General features: G+C 41.4%; 1 protein-coding gene across 1 annotated transcript in view; it reads left to right on the forward strand.

Moving 5' to 3' along the window:
• Positions 1-20303, forward strand: part of Vwa3b (von Willebrand factor A domain containing 3B) — a 192506-nt gene that overhangs the window by 167225 nt on the left and 4978 nt on the right. The window contains exon 27 of the mRNA XM_013019731.1: positions 16045-16218. Coding sequence (XP_012875185.1) covers positions 16045-16218 — 174 coding nt within the window. The remainder of the gene's footprint in view (positions 1-16044; positions 16219-20303) is intronic.

A 20303-nucleotide genomic window follows, 5' to 3' on the forward strand; every position in this document is an offset into this window, starting at 1 on the left:
CTCAGAAAGCTAAATATTTACCTCCCCTATGACCCAGCCATACCACTCCTAGGCCTCTATCCTGAACAACAGGAACCAGTATACAAGGACACGTGCACCTCCATGTTTATTGCAGCACTGTTCACAATAGCCAGGATATGGAAACAACCCAGATGCCAAAATTGTGGTATCTGTATACACTGAAATATTATGCAGCCATTAGAAAGAACAAAACAATGGCATTTGCAGGGAAATGGATGGAACTAGAAGAAATCATGTTGAGGGAGGTAAGCCAAGAATAAAAAAAAATGGCACATGGTCTCCCTGATAAGTGGATGTTAAATCCAATATGCAAGGTGATACGACAAAGTTAACAAGACTTGAGAAACAAAGGACCTCCACTCATCTGGTCGAATCATTACTAAATGACCCCATGCTGCTGACCACATATATGGTATATATGTGCACATCAGAAGGAAACTAGGAGGAGGACATAGAACCAGAGAGAAACGGGAAAACATTCAACAGCGGGTCCCGTAAGCTGCACTGGACCTTGATTAAAAGGAACTAAGCAACTCAATGGTAGCGATGGGAGGGAGGGAACGAGTGGGAAAGAGGGAACAGCTGATGCTAAGCAAAATGAAAGAAATGTACATATCACCCAATGTAGAAGAAATAACTGTATTGTCAAAGCTCATAGAACTCATAGATTTTATAGACCACGATAGAAACAATTTACCCCATGAAGGTTAGAATGTGCTTGTGACTTTAAGTATCACTATCCCATAATACTATGAAATTTGTGAAATTTATGTAATCACAATCACAAAAAATTGCATGTCAAATTTCAAATTCATATTTTGACTACTACTGAAGTTAAGTACTTTTCATGTGTAAATTTTCCATCTATATATCTTTTTCAGAGAAATATCTGCTCAAATATTATTCTCATTTATTCAGTTGTCTTTTATTATTGATGTAGAATTTTCATATACTTTGAATTTGCTCCTTTGTCATATGTACTTTGTGAATATTTTATCTCTGTCTGGAGTTTATCTTTTTGAAGCATTTACTTTTAAATAACTTAAAGACTTCCAGAAGTTGAGAAAATAGCCCAAAGAATCTCATATTTCTCTATTCAGAACGCACAAATGTTAAAATTTTAGCACATCATTTTACCAATCTCTGTGCCTGTCTCTCCTGCACAAATACACACTTTTTTTTCTAAAATGCTTTGAGACTGAAATGATGTTCTTTTATCATGAGTAATTCAATAAGTATTTCCTAAAAATAATATCATGTAATCACAGTTTGATGATTAGAATCAGTATATTAACAGTGACCCAATAAGGCTGTATAACCTATGGACCTTGTTCAAAGTTTTCCAATTGTCTCACAATTATCTTTACATTAAAAGAAGAAAACATTGTTAGATTTAAGGATATAAACCAAGATATACATTGCATTTAGTTTTTATTTGTCTCCTTCAATCTCAAGCCATTCCTTGGGCTGCCACCTATTTATTATTTTTGATATAACTTTGAAGAGTATATACTACTTATTTTATAGACTATCTTCATATTTTCATGGTATCTTTTGCTGAGGAGAAATGTGTTATCTTGACTAAGTACAAGTTCAATTTTTGGGTTTTTTGTTTTGTTTTGCTGTTAGTGTTTTTGTGCCCTAAGAAAAAAAAATTACCTACTGTTAAACCATGGAAATGGCCTGGACTTTTGTTTCTAGAAGGATTTGGTTCTAGCTTATAGTTAGGTCTGCTATCTTTCATCTCTCTTAGATCAATTTTCCTGCATAGAGTGAGGGGCTGAGATTTGTTTTATTCACACATATCCATTCCAGTTCTAGCACCATTTCTTTTTCTTTTTTTCCTTTTTTTTTTTTTTTTGTCGGTCCTGGGGCTTGAACTCTGGGCCTGGGTGCTGTCCCTGAGTTCTTCAGCTCAAGGCAAGTGCTCTACCATTTGAGTCACAGCACCACTTCTGGTTTTCTGGTGGTTAATTGGAAATTAGAGTCTTGTGGATGTTCCTGCCCAGGCTGCCTTTGAACCTTAATCCTCAGATCTCAGCCTCCTGAGTAGCTAGGATTACAGGCATGAGCCACTGGTGCTTGGCTTAGCACCATTTCCTAAAGATGAATCTCCTTTGCCAAGTGAATCACCTGCACACCATTACCAGAAATCAGTTGGATATATATATATATATATATATATATACAGGAGCCCTTTTTTTTTTTTAAAGAATCTATTGTTCCCTAATTTGTGTGTGTGTGTGTGTGTGTGTGTGTGTGTGTGTGTGTGTGTGTGTGTACTGGTCCTGAGGCTTGAACTCACAGCCTGGGTGTTCTCCCTGAGCTTTTGTGCTCAAGGCTAGTACTCTACCACTTTGAGCTACAGCTCCATTTCCAGCTTTTTGGAAGTTACTTGGAGATGAACTTCCAGCCCGGGCTGGCTTTGAACTATGACCCTCAGATCTCAGATTCCTATGTAGCTAGGATTACCGTCAAGAGCCACTGGAACCAGCCACTAATCTGATCTTTACGACAAAACCACCCTGTACTACAGCTTTGTTGTAAGTCTTCAAATCACATAGTATAAGTCCTTTATCTGGGCTCTTTTTCAAGATCATTATTTCTAAAACAAATAGCTTTTGATTTCCTAGAAAATTTTAGGCTCCAGTTTCTTTAAAAGCCTGTTAGAATTTTGGCTGGAATTATATGGAGTCAATAAATTATTTTTTGAAAAATATACTTATTGAAATTTCATAAACATATACAACATGATAAATATTTCCATTTGTTTCTTTTCAAGTTTCTCAGCAATGTCATGTCTTACAAAGTGTTAGACTTATTCCTAGTTGATATACTTGATATTTGTGTGTGGTATGTGAGGGAGGTGCATGCTGGAGCTTGAACTCAGGACCTCTTAAAGTGCTCTTGCTTGGCTCCTTTGCCCACAGCTGGTGCTCTACCACTTGAGCACATCTGGTCTGGCATTTTTTATTGATTAATTGGACTTTTATTATCCACCTGGCTTTGATTTGAACAGCTAGGATTGCAAGCATGAGCCACCAGACCCCACACTATAAGTGGTACTTCTAAATTTTCATTTAGAATATAGCACAATTGTGTTTGTGTACTGTGTACCAAAGTCTTGTTCATCTTATTCCATGTCTTTGTGATTACACAGGGCTTTCTACATACACAATCATGCTATCTTTTAATTATGACCCTTTCTCTCATCTTTATACCTCATTTTTTTTCTTTTCCTTTTATCCATATTACATGCACTAGGGATTTCAGTACAAGGATGAATACAAGTGTTAAGAGTGACTATCTTGCCTTGGTCCTGATCTCAGTTTTCAAATTAGACATGTTGCTAACCAAGTTTTTCTAAGATAACTTTTATTAAATTGTAAGCAAAGTCATCTATTATTAATTTGCTAAGGGTTTTTTTTTACAAGAATGAGTGTTGACGTTTGTGACAGAAACAACACAGCCTAAAAGACTAACCTTTCTACTTACTAGCTGATCTTTTGAAAAATTTTATGACTCTTTCTCTAGGTAAAATTTAAAGGATATTCTGGCTTTCAGTATGTATATCACATCTTACCAAGAGACAGAAAGTGGTTCACACCAATATTCCTAGTACTCAAGAGGCTGAGATTTGATTATTGCAATTTGAAGCCAGCCCAGGCAGGAAAGTCTGAGAGACTCATCTCCAATTAACCTGCAAAAATCCACAAGTGGATATGTAATTCAAGTAGTAGAGCACAAATCTTGAGCACAAAAGCCAAGTGAGAGCACAAAGCCCTGAGTTCAAGCACCAGTACTGGCACAAAAGAAAAAGAGAGAGAGAGAGAGAAAAGGGAGGAGGAAGGTATGAAGGAAGGAGAAAGAAAAAAACCACACAGTGGATTTAGATTAGGTTAATATTTTAAAAGTCAGGCCCAAAGAGATAAAATTTGCATGTTTTCTCCCATATGTAGAAGCTAGAATTAGTTTATAAACATGTAAATAAGGATACTGGGTGGTATGCAAATATATCCACATTCTTAACTAAAATATGGTAGATTCAAGTGAGATCTCAAATAGTGTAATTCCTTAGGCAAAATCAAAGTTCAGCAAAATAAAAAAGCAGGAGGTGGGTACTCAAAGGCATGAGGTAGGATCAAGAAGGAGTAAAGGAGTGAAGAGAAGAGAGGAAAAAAGTCTAGAAACCAATGTCTACCTACAAAATTAAGAGGGAGGAGGGGGGAAGGGTGGGTAGTGATGGGTGAGAATGTTAAAAGGTGACATTGATCAAGATAGTGTATTCATGAACTGCTTTGTTAAATGGCAACTCTTGTACAACTAAAGGACAATTTTAAAAATACTAAAACAATTATTTTTAAAAGTGAGGGAAGGGTTGAGTTGGGAGGGATAGATGAGAACATTGGTCAAGATACATTGTATTCACAAACTGCTTTGTTAATTAGCAACTCCTTTGTACAAGTACTTAAAGATAATATAAAAAGATTATTATGTCCAGGTGTATTTTTTGTCTTTTACCCCCCACTCCCAGTATGGTACTTACAGATTTATAGGTACAACAAATTAAGGAAACCATGCAACCTATGTTTCTTTGGGTCTGGCTGGCTTTAACATATTTTTTTTCCGAGTCTTTCCATTTCCTTACAAATGGTACAATATTCTTTCTGAGTAGAATTCCATTGTGTATATATAGCACATTCACCCATTGACGGGCATGTGGGTTGATTTCATACCTTGGTTATGGTAAACAATACAGGACTTTAGACATTCACACAGTGAGACCAAAGGAGGATACTTTTAGGACAGGTTCACAAAGGCTCAATAGCCATATCCATATGATCATATAAAATGATATTTATCTAAATTAACTCCATCTTATTCTGTTGTTTGTTTTTTTCTCCTTTGTTGCTGTTTTGGTCTTGCATGTAAGTTTATCTATTTGTGGGAGGGTAAGGGGAGACAGAAATGATGAGACAAAGGCTGAGTAAATGCAGCAGCGATACTCACTAGACACTATGTTGAAAATGAGCTATACAACTTGTGGGTGGTTGAGAGGGAAAAACTGGGGAAAAGTAAGGGAAGGGGTGACACTTAAAAAAGTACTCATTACCTGACTTATGTAACTCTAACCCTCTGTACATCACCTGTAGAGTAACAAAAATATTATGATTTTTAAAAAGTAACTATAAAACATAATAGAATTCATCCTGCATGGCATCATAGGATTAAGGATAATATCAGAGAAAGGATGGACTTGGAATGGGGACTGCTTCTCAAGGCTAGTGTGTTAGACTTTGCTGGAGCAGGTAGAGAAATTCACTGGGTTGCGCAGGCCAGAGGTGGTCTGTAGTGGCTGGACAAGCAGAATGTAAATCACCCAAAGATCAGAGTTCAAGCAAGTCCCAGTCAGTCATCAGAGAAGATGGGAGTATGAAGAGGAGATCTGGAGCTGTAGTATTTGTGTTGGAAGGTCACAGGTGACAGACCTGGGGGAAGGGAACAGAAAAGTAGAGATATTTGGGGCCCTGGCACAGTGGGGCATTTAATTCTTTTTTATGTCACAAGTGCTGCAGGAAGGAAATAACCAGACCAACCTGGGTCTGGAGGTATCAAGGGTCTATGACTCCCAGCCATGTGACCAGGGCAGATTGCCACTGGAACATTCTCATCCCTACATTGCTCACTAGTGATGCTACTCCACAAACAGCAGGACAGCTGCTGCTTCTGTATCACCTGCATCCTCTCCTGAGAAACTTAACCTTGTGAAGAAGAGAGGCTGAAAATGATATTCTGTCCATTCCTGTGGAGCAGGGGCTAAGAGGCAAAATTGGAGCTAAAATAATGAATTGGCCATGCCTATAATCCTAGCTATTCAGAAAGCTGAGACCTGGAGGAGTGAGGTTTGAAGCCAGCCCCCCGGCAGCAAATTCTGTGAGACAACATCTCCAATTAACCAGAAAAGGCGGGATGGAGGCATGGCTCAAGTGATAAAATTGTAAGTAATTGTGAGCAAGAAATCTGGGAGTACAAGGCCCTAATTCAGGCCAGAGTCCCAGCAGAAAAATAATAATAAATTGACAATGTGGCAGAAAATTTTAATGAATGAATAACTTACAGAGTGTGGTTTAGGAATGGGTGATCTAAGCTCATAAATAGTTGGCCCAGGGCTGGGAAGGTGGCTCAGTGGTAGAGTGCTTGCCTTGCATGCATGCGGCCCTGGGTTCAATTCCTCAGCACCACATAAGCAAAAAGAAAAAAGCCGGAAGTGGCGCTGTGGCTCAAGTGGTAGAGCGCTAGACTTGAGCTGAAGGCCAGAGTTCAGGCCCCATGACCAGACCCTCCCCCCCAAAAGAAAATAAATAGTTGGCCCACCTGAAATGCCTTTAGATGACTTTCAGATGAATAAAAGTAGTATGTGGATTCATCTTTGAACACAAAGAACCTACGAGCTGGGTAGGCATCTCACCATAGCCAATGCAATACAGTCAGTGTCCAAAAGAAGCCCAAGATGGGAGGGAAGGCAAGAATGACCACATCAGCCTGTTCAGTAGTACAATTCATGACCAAAAGGCACACCTACTGGGCAAGTGAATGAAGGCCTACTTGAGAGGCAGGGCTTGTCAACTGTACAGATTAGAGTCAGGTTCTATGGGCAACCAATGAATGATACAGCCACATACAGCTGGAGATGGAGAACAAGGCCACCATGGACATGTTCTAGCAGCGGGGACCACCTGCACACCACTCTTGTCCCTGCATTTGCTTTTGAATGGTGACTATGTGACCGGGTCAATCATAGGAGCATCTGTGGGGGCCAAGGACAGTTACTGAAATGATTCTCCTCTGCAGCACTTTGACTACAACTCCAACCGATCTGCAGGAAAGGCTACAGCTTGAGATAGGGCAGTTTGATTGCTTCCTTTGTTCAGGGGAAATGAGTTCAAGGTTTATTTTCATTTTTGTTCTCTTTTTCTGACTCCAAAATATTTCCCCCCAAACTCATCTCAGTCTGTGGTTAGAGGCATTTCCCCCACCTTAGGTCCTCAGCCACTCCCACTACCTGTCAAGGCAGCAAGCAGCCCCCAGCTCCACCCAGACCTGAGCTCCTCCCTGCCCTAGAGTTCCTGCCAGAATAGCTGGCCACTCCCACTCTCCGCCCAGACCTACTTGTGCACACCCAGTACCTCAACCACTAGCCCCAGAGCTACCACTTGGATAAGGCTGAGGGCATATTGCTCCCTCCCCCCACCCAGGAGATATGGCCCCTCTAACACACCTTATAATAATCTTTCTCCCCTACATGTGCCTGGTCCCCTGGGATGGCCAGGATGGATTCTTAGAGTTAGAGTGTGCCAGTTGTCCTTGTCACTTTTCCTAATCATATGTTCACCAGTGGGCATTCCTGTAAGAAAGGTGGAGACAATTCTACTTATTATGTCACCTAGTGTTAAAATGCAATTGCAAACTTTGTCAAACATATAGTAAAGTTAAAGGGAAAATACTCATGTTTCTTAAAAGGGAAAGAAGAAAACAAGAAGTCTTTCAGTTACATGGCTTCTGTTCCTGTCCCTTACCCCAGCCTCAGACTCCAAATGCCCACTGTCTACTTGGTACTTGCTAGTGGACACACGAGTAGAGATGGACACAACAAAATCTAGTCCCCCCCCCTCCTTTTTGTAACATGGAAAAAAGTGATTACCACATTTCTTTTTTTAAACGTGTTTTTATTGTAAAAATGCTGTACAGAGGGGTTACAGTTACATGAGCCAGGTAATGAGTCCATTTTCTATTGTACCACATTTCTTATTTGGTAATTGTATTGTAGTCCCGGGTTTCTTCTAGAATTTGCTTCTGATCAATAATTATGGTCTCCATTAAAAAAATGTAAGATTATTGTTGAATTGGAAGTTAGGTTTAGTGTAAAAAGAGCCACTTCAAACTAATGTGACTTCAAGTACTTCTTATGGGGTTGTGCTCTACCACCCTCCAGATACATATTGAACTTATACAGTAGTATGATGACTTCAGTCTTGTGAGCTATTTTGGATCTATCCCAATTAAAACATCTATAATTCTGCCTATTATTGTCCCAGAGGGCCCCCATTACTGCTTCATGGCCATTCTCTGCTCTTTGTAGTCACCTGACAATGACATCTTTTGCTTGCTTGAAATCTTTCAGACAATATTCCTATTTGTTTTGCTGTGTGGGTTCAGGTGGAATGTTTGTTGGCTTATTGTGTTTATTCACCAATTTTTACATTATTTGTTGCCCTTTAGTTTGTTTTATTAAAAAAAAGACAAGAGCCTAAATCTTACATTAAATTTAACTTCACTCAGAAAGATTTCAAGTAAAATTTTCTAGACTTTAATTCAAAATAAGCCCACTTGTATTAAAGAATACTATTGTAGTTAGAATGAGACCACTACGAAGAAGAGAGTAGACTTCAGATATTTAATGAACTTTTGTATTTCCCAGTTTACAATGAATTGAATGAATCTCAAAGGGAAATGTTTGAAAGGTACTAGAATAATTATCAGAGCTCAAAAAGACAAGTAGACTGGTGGAAATATTTTCATAAACCAAAAAAGTCTCTGTCAGTATTATACAAAAAGCTTATCAAAATTAGAGGGGAAAACCATCAAAACTTTAATGTAAATGAGCAAAGGACATGAATAGATGATTCGCAAAGAATAATAGACAAGAGAAAATGTTCAACTTTACTATCTCATTGTGATGCAAATTGAAACTGTAATGGGGTAGAGTTTATGCATTAAATTTTAAAAATAAAGTATATGCTAGTAAAATACATACATATTGGACCTGGTAAATGATGGATGCTCATCGAAGCTGCTATAACTTCTCTTGAATTCAGTTGCTCATATTCCTGGAGTAAGCTTACTTTTCAGACTATAAACTAAGGAAACAACAACCAAAGCAGATTATTTTATTCATGTATTTAAGATCCTCATTAAATGGAATGAAAAATGGGAAATAATTTAAACATATATTAAAATTTAACAATTGTATAAATTATTCTATTAATTATGCAGTTCATTCAGTCATGATTATGATTAGTGATAATTTGGCCATGACACAAATCACTGAAACCTGTTGCAATATGATAGATTATTTCACAAGATATAATACTTAACTTAAAAGCAGGATACCACTATTGTATTTACATCATTGTTATCATCACTGTGTAAGAGGATGATAGATATTTGTGAAAAGTAATTAGAAGGTAACAATATGTTCCTTTGTTTTCTTTGACCAGCTTATTTTTTATTTTTATTTTGCCAGTACCAGGTTTTGTATTCAGTACCTGGTGTTCACTCAGCTTGCTTGTTCAGATAGTTTCCTATTTCTTGAGCCAGACCTTCATTCCAGCTTTTAGCTAGTTATTTTGGAAATGGAGTCTCACAGACTTATTTGCCCAGGCTGACTTAGCTCAGCCTTCTGAGTATCACGGAGTACAGGAAAAAGCCACAAGAGTCTGGCTAGAATGAATTTAAAGTACAATGAATAGTAAGATTATGTTGCTGTGCAACATTTATTTTTTAAATGTGATAGTGATGAAAATAATCCAGGTACGTTGACAAAAGAACAGCAAAGCAAAGCTTACCTCTTCTCTAAATTAACCTTATTTCCCATTAGTTTTTGCCATCTTTTGTGGAGACACATCATCCTGAGATATCACATCATACTGAGTGGTCTGCTAAGTCCTATTTCCTCTTCTTTGTACTTTGACACTGATTTTCTGGGTTCTGGTAAAGAGCTTTACATTTATTTGTTCTGCTGCTTCTTTTTTTTTATCTAAATGCCCAGCCTATTGCTGAAAGTACTCAAGATTTTCCAGTTTCTGATTTACACCCTTAAGATACCAGATACCCAGATGGTAGGAGTGCATCTGGCTATACTTTCTATCCTTACCAGCTTATTCCTAGCTTCTTGGAAGGCTAAGGGGATCATGGATCAAAGCCCACCCAGGTCAAGTCAGTGAGAATCCCTTCTTTTTTTGGGGGGGGTCCAGTCTTGGGACCTGAACTCTGGGCCTGGGCGCTGTCCCTCAGCTCTTCAGCTCAAGGCTAGCGCTCTACCACTTGAGCCACAGCACCATTTCTTGCTTTTTTTTCTTTTTGCTTATGTGGTGCTGAGGAATCGAACCCAGAGCCTCAGGCATGCAAGGCAAGCACTCTATCACTGAGCCACCTTCCCAGCCCAAGAATTCCTGCTTAACAGAAAAAGCTTGACATGGTGGTGTCATCCCAACTATAGCAGGAAGCTTAAATAAGGACAGCTGAATTCCAGACCAACCAGAGGAAAAACAAATGAACAAAAAAGATACTATCTCAAAAATAACCAGAGCAAACAAGGCTAGATACTGTAAAGTCCGCTCCTGGATGGCCAGAAGACTCCACCCTCCTTGCAGCAAAGTCTCCACCCAGTACCTGTGTTACCTAGGCAACTGGGACACCTGGAAGAGGTCACATCTGCATCTGCTGAGATCACATCTGAATTTGATGTGGCCACACCTTTCTCCGCCCTTACCCTAGATAAGGCCTAGCCCAGGCCCAGAGGCCCTCTCTCCCTGCTTTTTTCTAGCTCTCTCTGCTCTCTCTCTCTGCTCTAGCTCTTTCCTCTCTCTTTCCTTTCTTTCCCAGCTCTCTCTCATTCCCAGGCCTTTCCCAGCCACGTGGAGTGCCAACCTTACCTGGTCCCAGCAGGTCTACTGAATAAACCTACCCCTTACCTGAATACCACGTGAGTGCTGCTGCTCTTACTCGGCTACCTCTTTTTAAAAACCTAACAGATACATAGCTCAAGTGGCTAAAAAATCCTATATGGCAGTACAAAGCCTCAAGTTCAAACACAAGTACAACTAAAGACAACTAAATTACATCTACAAGAGCTGCAGCACATTTATGCATGATGACAAGGTTGAGCTGAGTAGGAAGCCCCGAAGGATGTGATCGCGATTGATGATCACTGTCCATCACATTCCCATGACATCCCTCTGTAGCAGCCTGCATCCTTTAAACATGAGCAAGTTTAACACTTAGCAAAGGTGATTCTGAAGTTGTTGGAAAGTAAAGGCTTTGGGCTTAATGGAAAGCTCAGGTGATGTGACAGGGATGGCCCCTGAATTCGAAGTCTGTCATCTGGGCCCTTGTCTCCTCTGATCCTAACCCCACCTTGGCTCAGCACTCACCCCTTCCCACCCTCGCTGATCTGCAGCAAGCAGTGAGACTTTCCTCAGCCTTTCATGCCAGGACTTTGGGGTTCTGAACCACACTCTACTTCTGGAGTTATTTTGCATTTTAAAGTGATCCAAGTCTGAAATTAAATGAAGACCTGTGATGGTGAGATTTCAGGAATTTATGGTCAGATACAGGAGATTCTGTGGAGTGTTAGGAGAGGTCAACACTTGCAAAGCTGACTTGAAAGTAGGAAAGGGTACCTGAGGAGAAGGTGGATGATATCTCACCACTTCATAGACTTCCTCAGACTCTTCGTGATATTTGGATGGAATTTTAGATCTTTCAATCTCCTTCCCTTTGTTTCCCATCTAGTTCTCCAACTTCTGAGTGGGTGAGGGAAATAGATGCCATCATCCTTTTGCCTGAGAAGGAAACAGATGAAGTGGTCCTTCAAGAATGAATGACAGGAAAGTTAGAAAAAATCGTTGAGGTGGGCAGGTATCCGCAGAAGGGAGAGAGGGAGAATGAGGATGAATATGTTTGAAGTAGTTTATTTGCACATATGAAAATAGAACAATGAAACCTGTTGAAATTGTTTAAGAAGGAGCAAGGGGTAAGGGAGAATGATAGAGGGGCAACTTTATTTTTTTTAAGTAAAAAACAAGGACTTGAACTCAGTACCTGCTGCTTTCTCTCATTGGTTAGTGTTTTACCAACTGAACTGGGTCTCAAACACCTAGGAGTGTGATTTTAATTGGAATACAGTGTATGATGTGTGAAAATGTCACAATGAAACAAACCTCCCTTGTATAACTAAAAAAAACTAATAAAAAATTAATAAAAATATCATTTTTCAAAAGCAGGCAAAAAAATCAAGAGGACCCAGACCCTGATGGCTCATGCTTATAATCCTAACTACTCAAGATGCTGAGATCTGACGATCACATTTCAAAGCCAGGAGGATTTGTTTCATTTTGTTTTGTTTTTTTGTCAGTTGTAGGGCGTGAAATCTGAGCCTGGGCGCTGTCCCTGAGCTCTTCAGCTCAAGGCGAGCTCTCTACCACTTGAGCTAAAGTGCCACTAGCCAACAGGATTTGAAATCTTTATCTCCAATTAACCACCAAAAAGCCAGAAGTAGGGTTGTAGCTCAGGTGGTAGAGCACTAGCCTTAAACACAAAAGCTCAAAGTCAGTGCTCAGGCCCTGAGTTTAAGTGCCAGGATTGGCACACACTTACAAAAATCATAAGAAGGATGATCTTTTTAAAAAAATACACCAAGGTTTACAGAGTATAGAAGTATGTGTGTACAAGTGGTTTTCTCTGGTAGTAGGTTTATAAAGTTCATAAGTTTTTAACAATGAATATGCAACATCTATGTTTAAAAAGAAACATTCATTTTTTATCCCAATAAAGTTTTACTCTAATCCTGAAAAAAGAGACTGGAATCACTTGTTTCTCCCTGCTTTGAATAGAGCCTTTTCCCTACAAGCCACTTTGCACTGACGAGAGCTGTTATATAAAGGAAGCTGACATCTGTTACTTCTCATATAAAACTTATCTGCTTCCTCATATTTTATTTTCCAAAAGCCAGTCTTACAAATTGCTTTATCAGTTGCCAGGGATCAGACCATCTGCCAGAGCAAGACCTCTTCCCCCACCTCCTGCTGATAACTGGCTCTTATCAATTTGCATTTCTGTTTCCTATTCATTAGTCTGGTTGATCTCCTTATCAGATTAGGTGCTCAGCCTCACGATGGGTACCGTATTTCCCTGAGCAGAACTGTCCTGCTGTCCACTTAAAAGGCACAATTGGTGTGCCTTTCAACCCTAACTATACATATCACATATAGGACTGGACAAATTTTATGTAATTAGAATAGCAAAATTTTACTCCCCCTTTTTCAGAACAGTATACACATTATGCACATGGAGTAAATAACAAATTACACATTTTCAGAGTGAAAATGAACCATAGCAACCTGCAACATGGCTGAATCTAATCTGATGTTGACTGATAAAAGCAAATCCTAGACTATTATCATCAAGACCATTGTACTTATTCTAGATTTCGAAAACAAACTGAAATCTCAGTAATGTAGTCCTCCACCAAGACAAATATGTGCATACTCATAGTAACTCACTCCCTCTGGGCTTGGATATTAGTCGTATTTTTATTTTATTTTGGTAGAACTGGTTGCACCAGTTACTGGTTGCTCCATCCTCTCTCAGTTCCTAATGGCTAGGAATCACTACTTTTCCCTACAGGACCCTCCCTATCTTTTAAACATCTCCTCCCAACTAAAAGAGAAATAACTTAAGATTCCCCTAGACTCCACTTTTTCCCTCTAAATCTCACCCATTCTGTCAGAAAGAGGAAATAGTACCTTCTCCATAGCTCGTTCTTAAGGTAGCCTATTTTAATACATAACATTGGGTTTCTGAGATCATCCTCCTAGGTCTCTTGGTGCCATAGGTCTGTTACAGCAGCCAGTTAATGATTTTGGAATTGTCTAGTAGTGATTATGTCCTACTTCTTGAAGAAAGACTGCTGAGCCATTCCTACTCCTTCCATCTGGCATTTCTTAGATGAAGTTAGAGCAATAGGACAGACCCCCCAGAAGCTAAACCTACTGAGTGGGTCTTGGGTCAAATCTGGACTCCCATAGTGTTCTAGAATCTTGCCACTATATGCCTTCTTAGGGTAAGTTGACAGATGTATCCCCTTTCAAGTTTGCTCTTTTGTGGGAGCTTTGCTATATAGCTCAGGTTGACCTTGAACTCTTTATGTAGTACAGCTTAGCTTTTAATTTGCCATCCTCCTACTCCAGCCTCCCAAGTACCAGATTACAGGAGTGCACCATCACACCTGGCATTTCAGGCTCTTTTTACTCATTTCCTGCCTCAGTTCACCAGTCCTTACCTCCCCAAATCCTTCACTGATTACTATTACCACACACATACCTCCCTAGGGGACAATTATACACCTAATCTTGCACCACATGTACTCTCTTCATCTGACTCAGAGCACTCTGCTTTTCATTGTGAAGACTTGCATTTTAGGAAGCAAGTCCAAAGAGCTTTTTCTTTTTTCAAGATGATGTCTTAAAATGATCTCATCATAACTACTGCTTTCTCCAAACTCAGGATTTAAGAATCTTTTGGAGCTCTGAAATGTTCCCAGGCCACAGAAGATACCCATCTGCTTCTAGAATGTCCTGAGGACAAGTCAACAGAAAACAGCTTTCACTTGTAACATAAATTACTAGGATTAAAGGAAATAAAGCATTTCCTGACAATAAAGACTAAATAATTGCACATGGTAACTAAACTCATTAGACATTTTCTGTCATTAGCATACTAGAGGTCTTGATGCGATAGTCTTATAAATTATATCTTCTCTTCCATTGAATTAATTTCAAGTTCCCTTCTAAAGCCCAAATGGTAAAACAAGAATTCTCCACTCCATCTTTTGCAGCTTTTGCAAGTCTAACTTTGTCATGTTGATTCACTACTCCCATGTGCTTGCTTGCTTACTACCACACTCTTGATGCTAAAACAAGCCTGATGTTTTTTGAGGGAAATTTTCTAGGTTCCTTTTCCCATCTATATATGCACAAGCACACATGCATATACTCTTAATCATTATCCTAATTCCTTCCTTGTCTGGTGGAGACCAGGTATTCATCTTGTCTTTCAAGTGTTGCATGTATTTGAAGGCTTCAGCCTTTTGAAGATAATCTGCCCTGTTAGTAGGCATTTTTCAGGGAATGAATATTTTCAGGAAACACCATAGTTTCTAAGTCCTCAGAAGCCTTCTGGTGTTCTGGCTCTGTGGGACTTGCTTTGCTGAAGCTTCCTCACATGAGGAAAGGAATCTAGTCATGACAACCTGGAGCCCAAGAAGTTGCCCAGACCTTGTCCCAGGCAAGATGGCTCAGACTGCTCATGGGAGACTTACTCCCAAGAACTACAGAAACTGCCGTTATCAGTGACAGGGAGGTGGAACTAGGTCTTTATTTATTTTCTGGTACTAGATTGGACCCAGAGCTACTGTAAGGGTGTGTGTGTGTGTGTGTGTGTGTGTGTGTGTGTGTGTGTGTGTGTGTGTGTACATGCCAGCTTCCAAACTTAAACACGGAGCCTCTTGCTCTTTCTCAGCTTTCTTGCTCATGACATTTGAAATATGCCTCTGGTCTGGTAATTCACTGGTTATTTGGAGATGAAGCCTTTTCTTCCTAGGCTGCCTTCAAACCTCAGTCCTCTAGGATTACAGATGTGAGCCATGGACACCCAGGCAGGTCTTCATTCATTGTGGAAGTGTCTTTAAACATATACCTTCTATGGCGAAAGTGAGTTTGAATAAATGTAAAGATTTTATCGAATGGAATTTCATTTTCTCCAAAAAGAGGTTAAATTCATTTTACTTCAATGAAGAGTGATGAATGCTAGCTGGATTGGTGGGGTTTGATTTTTAGTTCAGGGACTGAAACTACTCTTTGAGGAGAATATCCATTATCTCAAAGAGAGATATTTCCTGAAATCCTCCCAAAACTGTGAGCAAGTTTAAGAATATAAACGTGTGTATAAATCCCCACCTTAAACTTTCCAGATCTCTGTTGCTGCACAGTCAGTTGATCACTGTACTGGTAAAGAAAAAGAAAAAGAAATCCCAGAAAGGCACATCTGTGATGGCCAGTCCCGGTCAGGAGAGAGTCCAAAGTTGACAGCCAGACTTTGCTGCTGTCTTGCTTCCGGCTCGGCCCCTCTTGAAGAGGTTGGGGATATAAACAAGTGGCTTCTGCCTCTTCCACGAGTCTCCAGAGCCTCACCTGGAGCAGCAGGAGCAACAGGTTCCTTGCTCCACGGTCCCGGGAGTAGGGTCCTGCGGCCGAGGAGGTGGAGGACTGAGAGAGACCAGAGCCAGCAGGGAAGAAAAGGAGCGGCTTAGCCAGAGCGAGGAGAGCGGGCGGAGAGAGAAGCGCAAACTTTTATGGGGTAAGAGCGGATGGATGGAGGGGGGTGTTGGGGCGCAGGGGGAGGGGGTGTGCTGAGCCGGGAGCACACAATCCACGCAGGAGCTGGATGGGGAAACCACCTGCAAAGGAGTGGGGTCCGGGAAGGGGGGAAAGAGCAGGGCGGGAGGCGGTGCGGGGCGCGCGGCGCTGTCCTCAGCCCTGGGTGCTGAAACAGGCCGCGGAGAGCGCAGAGAAGCCAGGGCGGCTCTGGGCCCCTGCCCTCATGGGGGGGGGCACCCCGCGCCCCTCCAGCGCGTTTTACCGGTCAGGGTGCCGTCTTCTGTGCGCTGGCCGTCGGGGCGGGAAGCAGAAGGAGCTGGGCTGGCTAAACTGGGGCCAGTGTAGAGTCCTTCCCCCCACCCCAGCGCCTGACACGCCCCAAGCCCCAAGCCGAGCCTCCGCTGCTCTGGCTCCCGCCTGGGCCCCCCTAAGCCCCCTGCTTCTTCACTTTGGGCAAGGTAGGGGTGCAGAGTCGCCCGGACAACTGGAGGGGCCACCATGGAGCAGTGGGTGAAGGATGCAGGGCTGCCTCCGCCAGACCTACTCAGTCTAGGGACCCAGAGAAACCAGATGGACTGAGAGGAAGCTGCCAGGAATGAAAAGTTTGGAGGAGTGGACATTATTTTCGTTTTCAATGATAAAGTCAAACCCCAGTCTTGGCTGTCCCGAGCCTCCGGGCTTACTTGGTAGTATTAACGGGCCTCTGATCCTTGCCAATCCACTAATTGGATGAAGGTTCCCTGCTTTCTGTCCCTAGGCTTTGCTCAACAAGCCAGCTAGCAGCACCCCCACCCAAACTGCTAAGGCCCACAACGTATCCTTGTGCTCTGGCCACCCTGAGCTGGCACTGGTGCGCTGGAGAGAGGGGAGGGCTGTTTCTTTTATTTCTCCCTTGTAAGCTCCCTACCTTATGCTTTTGTTGGGACTTTAAACTTCATAACTCCCAAGCAGGTCTCTGGCTACAGGTTCACTGTGGCCAGGAGTAGGGGGGCAGGCTCAAGCCTGTCCTTGAAGGTGAAACTATAGCTCAGATGTGCAAATAGCTTGCTCCAGATCTTCCCGCGGCTCCGCCCCCAAATCTGTAGAGAACCTACCCCATGGGCAGCACTCATCAAACATTTCATTGGAGTGAAGCCAGAAGGTGAAGTCTGTCCCTGGTACTTCAAACCCTTGGGAAATAGCCTGTTACCTGGCTCATACACCATCCCATAATGGACCTCTCAGACTGCCCCCATATCCTCTACTGGTAATCTAACCCCACCTCCTCCACACATACTTTCATTCATAAACCAAGCAATAATATGGTTGTCTGAGCATAGAGTGACCATGTGCAGTGTAGTCTGGCACAAATCACCATTTACATCCCCTTCAGTGAAACCTGGAGGGGAAAGGGGTCCATAGAATATTGGACAAGGAGTGTGGAAGGAATCCACTTGGTCAGGCTGTCCCAAATCCAGTCTTCTATGCTGATAATCTCTGAGGAGAATTGGTTGGGATTTCATCAAGCTGATGAGTGTCCTTGTAGGATGGGTGGAGGTAACACCCACCCACCAATGGCTAGGTACACATTTCCTCTTCAGCCTCTATTCTATTCTGTGGCTTCTACTTGGATGCATATGCCTGGAGGGAGCAGGTGAATGACAGCTTTCTAGTACTAACTAGTCAGCAGAGGATCTCAAAACACTTTCTCTGGGTCTTTGTTCAGAACTGCCTGCGCCTTCGATGCTGTTGCCTTTGTTGTTTTCATTCACTCTCTGCCAGCAGTTGATGCATCTGGATAATAATAAGGTTACTATGGTGACCGATCTCCTGTCACTATGGCACCCAGAAGGTAGCACTGGAAGCTGCACAGGCACTTCTTTAGTTCTGGAAGATAGCTCCGGCCACAGTTTTCCTTCAGGGGTGGGGAAAGGATAACAACAATAGTTTCCAGAACTCTTATCTGTCCCTGTTCTTCCTCATCTGTCTTCTCAGGTCTTATTCACTTGCCACCAAGCACCCAAGACTTCAAGGTTGAGACAAATCCAACTTTTTTCTCTCTCCCCAATTACATTCACTGTGGCCAGGGGATAAATAGTTTTTCCCTCTGGTCTAATTCTTTTCAGTTAAGCAGTGTAAGGCAAATTCCAGTGGAAGAAACAGAATTCAATCCATTAAACAGACACAGACCCTGCCTTCTGGGATCTTGCTGCACAGTGTGGGAGACAAAATCTTACATCACTTGTGATCCAGCCTATTCTTGGGGCTGAAGAGGAAGGAATAGCAGTCCTGAAAGTGGAGTAAAGTGAAGACTAGATCCTGGTGAAGAACGGACTCCCAGGAAAGGACATTACTACTTGAATTGGGATATTGGAATTAATACTTGAATTGGCAAGGAAGAGGGAAAAGATCTTCCATGGTAGAAATATCAGCAGAAGTAAAGGTGTGAGAGTTAGTCAGGAGAAGACAGGTCCCACTGAGGTACACTGAGGTAGCACACTAGAACATTCAATGGCTTAGCCCATCACCTATGCAATATCCGAGGTTATAAAGTTTGGGGGTCCAGCATCATGAGAGAAGCCCAGTGTCCAGAGCCTGTCCCTTAGCTTTGCTCTGGCCTGAAACAGAGGTTTAGAAATACAGGAAGCATAGGATGAGATTTAATGTGCACTGTCTCTGCCAATAGATGACAGAAGAAAATTCATGATCCATGTAAAAGACAGAATGAGAGATTTGGCTTAGATAGAACATTCAGTTTAACCTGACTTGATCCAAGTTATGGAAAGTCTTGGATGTCAACCTAAGAAATGGGGACTTTCTGCTGGAAAAAAATAAGCAAACCCAATGTTCTTTTCACAAAGGTGACATGAATAGAAGTGTCTTTTAGAAAGACTCAGGGATCACTCTGGGAGGTTCACTAATTCACTCATTTATTCATTCCACACATACTTAGCATCTCTAAGTGTCAGACACTGGATAGATTGCAGGAGGAAAGGACTGAAGATGGGAAATAAGCAAAGATGAATAGTTCAACAATCCCAGGGAGAAGAACAAGGACCAAGATAAAGGTGAAGGCATAGACAAAAAGCACCAGCAGTTTCCCCATCTGATTCCTCACTAAATACTCAGTAGCTAACTGAATTCTTGGCACCTTGTTAGGGTTTAGTTCATTTCTGAATTAATGAGTAAGAGGAAGAGAACAGAAGGAACTCTTCAGTTAGTACTGAAACTATTAGGACTTGGTGATGTTGGATCTATCTAGGGAAGTAAAGTGGAATTAAAGTTCATGAAGAGTCTTAACTCAGTGGTCAGTTGGTTTCAGGTATCATTTATGAATCAACCAAGACAGGGTGGGGGATAGGAAAAGCATGTTTGGGAGTACTTCAAAAAGATAGAGTGACATTCAGGATAGGTTTGCTCCAAGGAAACCTTTTTCCTGGATATACTGCACCCCTCATAGGACCCACACCTCTGGACCTTGTGGAATCCCAAGGTACTGCTGTCCTCCTTTTCAGGATTCACACACTTTACCCTGAATGCAATGTAGGAGTTAAACAGGCTTTCTAGTTCTAACACTGGGTGCCTTTAAACAAGTCATACAATAATTTCTGAATCACATCTTCTTTATAGATAAATTAGAAGTTATAGTTACAAGGCCTTACAAGGTTATTAGGAGATTAAGGTAACTGAAGTGAATTCCTTCTTACAGTGCCTGACTGATGGCAAGTGCACAAAGTTAGATATGACCATCTTATTATTTTCTATCATGCCAATGCATTACTGTTATAATCACACCTAGAAAAGTTAATTGAGGGAAAAAAATCTACCTTACCTTCTATGTCTACAACTAGGCTTGGTAAAGTAGGTCCCTGAACGTGGAACAAAGATCCCTCACCTGACCTTGCTGAACTATGGTGTTGAAATAAGACAGGCAGCTCTGGAAAGAACATGTATGGGACTGGCTACAAAGATTTGGATTCCTTAGTTCTGGCAACATCTAGAAAGCCCTTCTATCCCCTTGAAATCTCAAACAGCTGAAGCTTATTACAAAGCATTAATCTCCAAACTGAGCATACTCAGACCTGA

This window comes from Dipodomys ordii, unplaced genomic scaffold, assembly GCF_000151885.1.
Source record: "Dipodomys ordii isolate 6190 unplaced genomic scaffold, Dord_2.0 Scaffold47, whole genome shotgun sequence".
Taxonomy (NCBI): domain Eukaryota; kingdom Metazoa; phylum Chordata; class Mammalia; order Rodentia; family Heteromyidae; genus Dipodomys; species Dipodomys ordii.